At 38.1% G+C, this 9,904-nt stretch overlaps 1 protein-coding gene across 8 annotated transcripts in view; it reads right to left on the bottom strand.

Moving 5' to 3' along the window:
* Window positions 1-2,892: 2,892 nt before the first annotated feature.
* Window positions 2,893-9,904, bottom strand: part of LOC121281034 (DENN domain-containing protein 1A-like) — a 607,528-nt gene continuing 600,516 nt past the window's right edge. For all 8 annotated transcript variants that reach the window (XM_041193614.1, XM_041193619.1, XM_041193616.1 and 5 more), the window contains one exon: window positions 2,893-9,079. In XM_041193614.1, the coding sequence (XP_041049548.1) occupies window positions 7,742-9,079 (1,338 nt within the window). In that variant the 3' untranslated portion in view covers window positions 2,893-7,741. The remainder of the gene's footprint in view (window positions 9,080-9,904) is intronic.

Here is a 9,904-nt window from a genome sequence, read left to right as displayed (position 1 = left end):
ATTCTGTGACCTTGATGAATAATTTGTATCATTAATGGAGTTAATGGCTCTCTTTCCAGACTTGCTGGCTCCACCAATAAACTCCTTTGTTTACAAAGGTGTTTTTAGTTTCTTTGATCTGGGAACTATATGAACGATTTAACTCTCTTATTAAAATAAATGTAGACCTCCTGTCCCTATCAAAAGCTCAGAGGTGGTAATCTATGGTTTAAGTTTTCTCACTTCTGACTCTGACCTTATTTAATAAACACGGGTCTATTTGAATTTCACTTACTTCAGAGTGTTTACCAGTTTCTCAATCAGATGTTTCTATTTATCTTATATTTAACGTTAATTCCTTAAGGTTATGCCTCTCAAGCACATAAATTATGAAATTAGATATTTGCGCAGAATAAATCTGTAGCATCAACCCACAGGGCTTCACCATTATTATAAAATCTGAGTCATATTTCTGCACATGAAAACCATGTCACTGCTGGTGATGAGCCCCAAAATTGTTTCTTCTCAATGTTCTCCGAAGACATTTGCTCTGTTTAAGCTGCAGGGTAATTAAACAAAAGTCGTTGCTTAATGAACTTATACTTACAAAGAGAACAGATCTCGTTCGAGCTGTTGGGAGATCCATGGACTGAGGTCTAGCCGTTGTCAGGTCCATGACTCGAGCTTGACTGATTACGAAGGCAAAAGACAACTCAAAGTTTTAATGAGGGTGAGAAACTGAGCTCTTGGCTTCAAATAAAAAAAGAGTTTGGGTGATTATGAAGATGAAACCGGGCTTGCATCTTTATAGAAACAACATATTAGGCTCAGGGTGCAATAAAAGCAGTGACCAAGCTAGAGTTAGTCTCAATACTATAAATTGTTATAAGAACAATGGATTGTATTATGGTTGTTAAAAGGATGGAGGACTCAGCCAGGTTTGTGGTAACGGCGAAGCTTTGTAAAATCCCCAACCCTAAAACTATATTTTTTTTCATATAATCTCAGTCAAGCAGGCCTCACAAATTTAAAATGGACATCAGTTAGCCACATTCCTGAAAGAAGAGCTCTCTCATATTTATCAGAGAAAAGTGCAACACCCGGGAACAATTTAATTTTAATGGGAATTATCTGATGCAATTGATTTCCTGCAGCAAAGTCATTATATGGATTCACAATTGAATCAAAACTGGCTTCACTTTTTTTGAAATTTTAATAAATGTAAACTTACATTGATGAAAATGTGGCTGAGAGCAAACATTTCAGAAACTCCATTAAAAAAAATCCCAGAGAGAACATTAAGATTTTGTACACATGTTTTCCATTTAACCAAATGTGGGAGTTCTTTACTTTTTTTTAAAATCCTGTGTAATTATCTACTCCCTAAATAAATCTCTTGATTTGTTCTTGGGGTCTGGTGACACTGTCAAAGTAGCATTGCGCATCTTGAATTGCACTGAGGGCTGGAGTCCTCAGTGGACTGGAGTGGACTAGACCAGGTAGGGGTGGCAAGCTCACAATTTATCACGAGGGGAATTTTGAACTCAGAAATTCTGGATTGTTAGTCCACAGTGAAACCTACTAGGCTGCCGTATCTTGACTATTACCTGAACTTGCATTTCTAGAGCACCTTTCACAACCTCAGGGCATTGCAGTTAATTACTTCTGCATGGTAGACACTATTGTAATGTAGGAAAACATGGAAATGAATTTTCACACAAGTTTCCACAAGCAGCAATGTGATAATGACTGGATAAGCTCTTTTACTGATGTTGATTGAAGGATAAATATTTGTCAGGACACCAGGGAGAACTCCTATGCTCCTCTTCCAAATATGGTGTGGGAACCTTTATGCCTGATCAGGACAACAGGCCTTTGGTTTAATATCTCTTCTGAAAAACAGCTCCTTTAACAGTGTAGTCATTCTGCACTGGAGCATCAGCCTAGATTTTTATAAAAGCAAAAAACTGCGGATGCTGGAAATCCAAAACAAAAATAAAAATACCTGGAAAAACTCAGCAGGTCTGGCAGCATCTGCGGAGAGGAACACAGCTAACATTTCAAGTCTGTATGATTCTTCAACAGAACTAAGTAGAAATAGAAAAGAGGTGAAATATAAGCTGGTTTAAGGGCGGTTGGGGGGGGGTGGGGGGCGGGGGTAGCCGAGATTTTATTTTCAAACCTCTGAGTAGAACTCGAATCCTCAATCTTTTGGCTCAATGGTGAGAGTGTGCTACTAGCTGAACTACGGCTAACGTTGTGGATGGGCAACAATAAAACTGAGCTCAAAAAGAGAAGAAAAATCTGTGCTTTTCTCTAGGGTTGGCAATAACATGAACTAACCCACAACCCGCAAAGGTTGCCCTTTTAGATTGACAAAAAGTTACCAAAAAAAAAAATCAAGCTTTCAACTTCTGTTCGTAAAAGTTACGGTAAAAATTCAATCTGGATTTTTGACATTTTACAACATTCCCTGCAGATTCACAACTTTAAAAGTCTGAGGTTTTCTTACTGCAGTTCAGACTCTTTGTCCCATTAGAATAGGACCTCTCTCCTGCATGGTCCTGCATTCAAGAATGCACACTATTCAAAGCCCATCATGTAAATTGGGTGTTCATTTTTGCTGACTTTGCAGAAAAGGGCTCTTTGTAATTTATTCAATTTTGTATGTTAGGTTTTTAGCTGAGTTTTAATAACTGAACCTCAGGACAGCAACATGTCTCCAGTGTTATTTTCCAATGCTTTTGTGAACCTGGAACACTGCCATATAAAAATAAAAAGATTCTTGTGACAGTATCTTATGAGACTGACAACAATTAAGAGAGTCATTAAACTTTCTGTACAAGTACAGCTGTGGGGAACTAAAATATAGACCTCTAATAAATAATGGAGGAAAAACAGAGAGAGATTACACAGGAGAATCATTACTTTTATTACTTTCGAGTCCCATGGCATCACTCTGTCAGTTTACAATTCCATTCCACAATCTTAATTACAAAAGTCATTTGTTCACAGTCGTATGAGTCAGAACCAATAACAGAACACAAAAATAATATTGCACTGAATCTCAGCCCTGCTGTTTCTGTGCTATACAATTTTTACTAGTAGTAAAACGTGCAGTGATCCAATATCTATATATCTTTGATTCCAATCCTCTTCAGAAATCAACAAAACAGTGTCTTTGGACAGAAAAATGCAGAAACCTGTATATACAACCAACTTTGGGAAAGTAGCCACGAATAAAGAACTCTTGAAGCCCAGGGGGAATAGAAGCCTGACAAATGCTTAAATAATCTGCCTTTTGCATTTTTGGAATAACTTTAATTACACTTTTTTTTTGAATGAATGAATCACACCGAACATCAGGCATATTTTTATGTTCCTGAATGGATCTTTGAAAAATGTTGAACTGATAATTATAGTGTCAGTAAGCTTCTACGATAAAATAATAGATCCTTAAATATAAAAACCATGGGCACTCCATAATACTTGAGGAAACACTGCTAATAGCAGTTATTAAGATTAAAGTGTCACTGAGGCCTTGGCTACAAATACTAGATGTACTATAACTCCAGTCACAAATAAACGCATATTAGCTATTGGTTAATGCCAATGCCAGCGGAAATTCACTGTAGATATATTTATATCTGCAGTCAGTCTAGATTGAAACTCAATGGAAAAACTATCACAGTCACTTATTAAATCTGCTTTGCTGTTGTTAAATATGTTAAGTAAACCCTTCAGGGAAGAACTGAATGTTTTGACTGCACACTTTCAAATTCAATTCACAAAATGCATCCACGGTATTACTGACAAATATATTAAAATAGAATTAGCTGCATAGAACAAAACTGCATACCTGACAAGCACTGCTGTAACAGAGATATTCTTTACAATATCTCCAGAAACTTGGTATAACTATTTAGCAGCAACTTATTTGGCCAAGTTACTAAAGCAATGTATAAGCTTTGACAAGAATCCCAAAACAAGCTAGGGCCTCCAACATCATATTGTACAACGCCAGGGGTTTGCTGCTATCAGTAAGGATTACTGCAAAAATTTAGGGTAAATGTAACAGGTTCACTAACACAGACATTAGTTTGTGTATAATCTCAGTTTCAGACTATCACAGCATTGTACATTCCACAAATGTTTGAGGCACGAGTTAATAAGGAATCCTAACCCTCAGGAAGTGCCTGTACCACAGCTTATGTGATAACTAACAAATGTGACTGCAATAACATTGAATTACCCATTAAGCTGGATTTCCCAAAAGTAAATTTTAAATTATTTAGAATGTAAAGTCTATTTGAAACATTTAAATTCTGCCTTGTTACAGCAATCTAACCTTTGTAAGTACCTCAGATTTTATAGCATGTATAGAAGTTCCTTAAGATCAATTATTTATCTGGAAGCTTCTATAAAGTTTAATTTGAGAAGAGAGCTTTTCACACTGACTCCTTGCTTTAATATGTATCTACATTAAGTGTGGATAGAAAGAAACAATAATCTGTATATAAATGTGCAAACTGTACTGAACTGTAGCACCTTAACCTTTTGTGGTTTCACGAACCATGAAAGTTTTATTATGGCCACAATAGCTAGTTCTTAAACCTAAAACGGAATACATTTTTATCGCTATTTTGTGTGCTGATAATGTACAGGAAACAATTTTGGCCAAGAAGGCAAACTCTTTGTACAATTTCAGAGTATCCATGCCAACAAAGCTACTCCCATTTTTATCATCACATACCAATGTTCCAGTGCAAAATATGCAATGTAAAACACTAACAGCAAAACACTGGGCAGTTAACTACATGTTTGTCTTAGAGTGACTTTGTGTCATAATTTCTAGCTTTAATATTTGGGCATTCTACCAACTTCACAAAAATTATTAATGTTTAAAGCTACCAAAAATCCCAATTGCAACTTCTGTAATTAAATTAAAATGAAGGTTTGGCTGTTTGTGTTACTAGCAGCCATTGATTACAAGAATGATCAATTAGTGCTTCAAGCTTCTTGAGCAGTGTGTGTGAAAATACCTGGTGAAAAAGAATATAAAAATGAAAAAATGTTAAAAGTTGGATATTGCTTGGGCTTGACAACCAATTAAAAAGGAAAATCTCAATAAATCAGAATATGAAGTTATATCGGAAAGACCAATGTACTTTATATACTGACCATGTAATTGTTTAAATGCCTTTATTTTATGCTGCCTGTTTCATGTTCTGGCAGTGACCACAATCCTACTTTGACCCTTACCCTATAAATGATTGGAACCGGTTTGGGGTAGAGATTGTGTAATGAAATGTAATGACACTCGCTAAGTTTTTAACTGAGGAAACCGTGCATGGGCAAGGGTGTGTGTGCATGTGCATAAATGAGAGTCACCATGTTACTTTTACACACCTAGTGGATATCTCTTGCATGGCAAGGCTGGAGTTATGTGATTTAGTCACCTCACCCTTTTGGGTACAGGAAGGCCATTAATTGGAAAATAGCTAGGGGAAAAATAAATTCTAAAGTTTAACGGAACTGTCTACAATTGAAGACAATTGTATTCTGTTGGAACGGATGTACAAGTGGCAGTGGAACAGTACCAGCAGTCCTACCTAGTCTTACTGAGGAAAAGTGAAAAATGACTCAATATCTGAAACTTTAAATTATCAACTAACGAGGTCAAATTGGGGGAAAGGATAAAGCATAGAGGGTGCTCATTTGTAATACATAAATATACCATTTATAAATACTGAAATTGTCACTATTATCAAATCTAAGAACTGATACTTGTGTAACTTGTGATTGCATCCACTTGCAAGAATATAAATAAAGTTTACTACAACTGAGAAAAGTCTCCCTTACCAATGACTTATAAACTTAGCTCAGCTTGGATTTATTATTGGAGATAACAGGTTGACCTAGAGTAGGCTGCAGACCTAAGAGATGCAATATTTCTCATCAACATTGCATTGTTTCTGCAACTTACTGAAAATATACAAATGTGAAACAAAGGAAAATCTGATTTGAAATACTTAGCTTTTAAATTGCAAATTTAGCCTTTTAATCCCTTTTCACCTAACTGCACCATCCAAGAAAATTAGAATGATGTCAGACAAAATTTTTGAATGCCAGCTGAATGAGTCCTTCCAAATTCATTAGCATTGAGCAGAAGAAAAATACATTAAAAAAGCAATGTCAGGTGCAATAACAAGGTTTCCCTTCTCAAAATGTAACAAAAGTGTCTTAATTTGAATGCTAATTAGGTACAGGGATTAACAGAGATTCCCAAAAATAGATTATTCTTTCAGATTTCCTTTCAGGCAACTTTAATGTTTGGCATAATGTAACCAAAGTAATACTTAACTATAGTAGACTGAAAAGGGTTAAAATCTGGTCAAATCAATGATAGAGCATAAGTTTTTATAAGGGTCTGAGGAAGTTCAAGGTCACTATTTTCCTCTGATCATCACCAAACTTGTTTGGAAAAAGCCAAAAGAGAACTGTCATGTCGATGCAAATCAAGAAGTGGAAATTAGTAGTCTCCATGAGTTAAAAGGCTTTTAAGAGATAAAGAATCTAATTTATGTGCCTAATAATTTGAAGATTACCTCCTGAATCAGCACAAGACTCCGATTTCCTCTTGCCCAGTGCATTGGTACTTTTGTTTGAACAGCTAGTGGTAAGAACACGCTTGCATCGTTTATTTCCAGTTATAGAATGGCTGCAAGAGCTTTGCTCCATTTGGACTGCAAGGCATATTATGTCTACAATTATAATACTCGGTCAAAGTTGCTCATTAATAATAACACTAGTAGTAGCTGTACATTAGACATAGAGCTGTGGATTTTTTTTAAACAAATCTAATTATCCATTAGCCTAGGCACAATCAATAGACACAGCATCTGTCTCACAGCAAAGCCAGTGTAAATACTTTACTAACAAGACTGAATTACAGCAGCAACACTGAGCTGTAAGAGAAATGCAGGATATAGCTGTATATGGCATTACCTTGCTTCCTTTTTGGTTTCATCCACACGTATTTACATTAATTCCACAATACTTTATCGTAATTAACATTTTCAAAAAAAAGTTTATGCTCAGGAGGCATTGTTTTTACTTTATGTAGGGAAACACAGAATGCTTGATAAAATGTAGATAAATATAGCATTCATTGTATGACATCCTGTATAATTATCAAAATATTACAGAATCAAAAGCACTACAATTGAAAGATGTAGCAAAAGTGATACCTATGTTGGTAGCTATAAGGTGTGGTACCTAATGACCATAGTGTAATGCAAAAGTTTAGCTTCAATGCTGAGAAATGGTGATTGCAATATCAGTACATTAATATCAGTGACTTACACATCAATGACGTCATTTGAGTTTACAAAAAGAAAAAATCAGAAATCAAGAAAACAAGGCAACCTCAATCCAAGTTTCAGCAATTTTTCTGGAGTGTCTCTTCACAGGAAAATAACAGCAAAAGTCACAATTAATCACCAAACAGAACAGACCACATGCAAGCCATGGTAAATGGCTTGTTGTAGGTTTTAAATATAGCGTAGTAGCTCCTCACTATAACATTCTTGGATATAATATGCATTTTTTATGGTTCTTCGGCCATTAGAGAAACCAGAAAAAACCAGCTCTTGTATAATGCACCCCTTGCTATCAAATACATTTTCATGTAGCACCCAAAGGCAGCAGTATAGAGAGGTTCTACTGTCACTCTATTATTCAAACATTTTGATTTCTGCTTTTATTCAAAGGTCTCCCATTTCCTCCTGAGCTGGTCCACTCTACTTTGTGATGGTGCTGGTTCCTTCTTAGTTGCATTAAGCAAATCTGCAAATGGATCTTGAGCCTCTCCAGGGTTAGATGGTAATATTCTTTCAAGACCTTTGGAAGGCTTTGGTGGGACTAATGGTGGCTCAGTCAAATTTTTTGTAGCACCACCGGCCTCTGCACTGGATTCAGCCACAGTTGTACCTGCTTTTCCTGCTGTTTTTGGGTAGCTAATACCACCTAGGCTTGCTGAGATTGCACTTTTCTGAATAAAAGTACCGGACTGAGGGATAGCCAGAGGCTGACTATATAAGTGGTGAAGGGAAGGTGCTGAATAGTTCCTATGAGGCATTTGGGGTTGGAAGAAACCTGAATTTGAAGGCAAAAAGCTGGAAACAAAAGCAGACGCTGCAGGTGGAGCAAAATGACTTGCGGAGGGCTGTGTAGGAGGAAACTGAAGAGCTGCTGGCATTGTTTGAGAAAACGGATAGGACGGTGGCTGTGGAAACTGAGCTATTGGTGCTGGGCTAGGAGTTGAGTATCCTAGCGTTTGGCTGAATTGTAAGGAGGCTGGCGGAGTACTTATTCCAAGGTCAGTTCCTCGTGCAACAAAACCAGTAGGAGCAGGAGTTGAAGACAAGGATGGTGCAGGCGCTAATGAACATTTGGAAACTGGAGATTGGCTCCTGTCAAGACTAGAAGCGGCACTTAGCGGATCCAGAAGACTTAAAAGATCATTTCTGCTATCCATTTCCACACTGACTTTAATAGGTTTCAGGATGTCAACAGCACGTGAGCTTAACAGAGGCTGAGGAGATGAATTCAATGATTGTCTTAAGTCTGGTGCTTGGGGTTTCTTTTCAGTTCCAGTTGATTCTTGTAACATTTCTGAAACTGAGCCAGTGCTGGACACAGTTGTATCTTGTTTGGAGCTATCCTGTAATACTGCTGATACTTGATTAACTCCAGGAAATACCTGCTGTTTGACTCCTCGACTAACAGCTACTGGAGGTGGAAGCACTATTCCCTTTTCTGTAGATTTCCTACCGTGAGGCCTTGGAATTGTGATGCTGCCTTGCCCACTTGCAATTATATCTGAAGTAGGCAGCGAACCATCCCTGTTCAAAGCCTCTGCACCAATCTCAGTGAAGAAGCTTCCAAAGTGAATGCTGCCAGGTGATGACCCATTGATAGACTTAATATTAAGAGCCATGTCATCTTGACCCATGCTCCGAAGTTTTGTATGAGGCAGAGTATGATGCAGTCCTACTGACTTGGTCTTGCTCTTTTCAGCTGACATCATTACTTTCCACTGCAAAGACACACACAACGACAAAGTAATAAACATATATTATTAAATTGTAATAGTGTATTGTTATAATTTAATAGAACAAGGGCTTTGAAAGGCAAATATCTCCATCAGAAGCCCCTTTCAGAAAATGCGCATGCCCCCTTAATGTCCGGTGGCCTCTGAACAGCCCCCTCGCCGCCACCAACTCTCGCTTGAGACCCCAATCAGCCCGTGTGCCACCCCAGGCCTTACCTACCCTCCCTGCCCTGGAACCCCTCAAACTTACCTGGGCCTCTGGTGCCCGCACTTTTGACTCCGTTCGTCCTCCTGCATTTCTCCTTCTGTCCACTGCAGCCCTGTCGCTGAAGGGGCTGGACAGCTGCCAACCAGTTAGATTGGCCGGCAGCTCTCTAAGGCGGGGCTTCCTCCTGAATGAGGGGCTGAAGTCCCGCTTGCAGTCGCTCAATGCTCGTTCGAGCGTGAAATGGCTGCTGGCCACTCAGAGTTGGCAGGAACTCTTGGGATGGTGTGAAGCGAGACCTCACCATCCGAAAAATTCAGGCCATGGACACCATGAATAAATTTTACCTGTTCATTTCCAGCATTGCTGGGAAAAAGCAATTACATGTTAGCAGGTAGATCTTATTTACAAAGGTCTTTCCTAGATTACCTCTTCACCATCCAGCTACTTGAAACTAAATGACGGAATGGACTTTAAAAAGAAATTATGTGTACCTTGGTTGAGGAGGAGCTGCTGGTCAGTGGGATCTGGAGGATCTCCACCAGCCCACAGAAACGCAAGGGCAGCGTTTTTCGGTTAAAGGCAGCAGCAAGTTCATCAGTTAG

Source organism: Carcharodon carcharias, chromosome 8, assembly GCF_017639515.1.
Source record: "Carcharodon carcharias isolate sCarCar2 chromosome 8, sCarCar2.pri, whole genome shotgun sequence".
Classification (NCBI taxonomy): domain Eukaryota; kingdom Metazoa; phylum Chordata; class Chondrichthyes; order Lamniformes; family Lamnidae; genus Carcharodon; species Carcharodon carcharias.
This window is presented reverse-complemented; position numbering and strand designations above follow the sequence as displayed.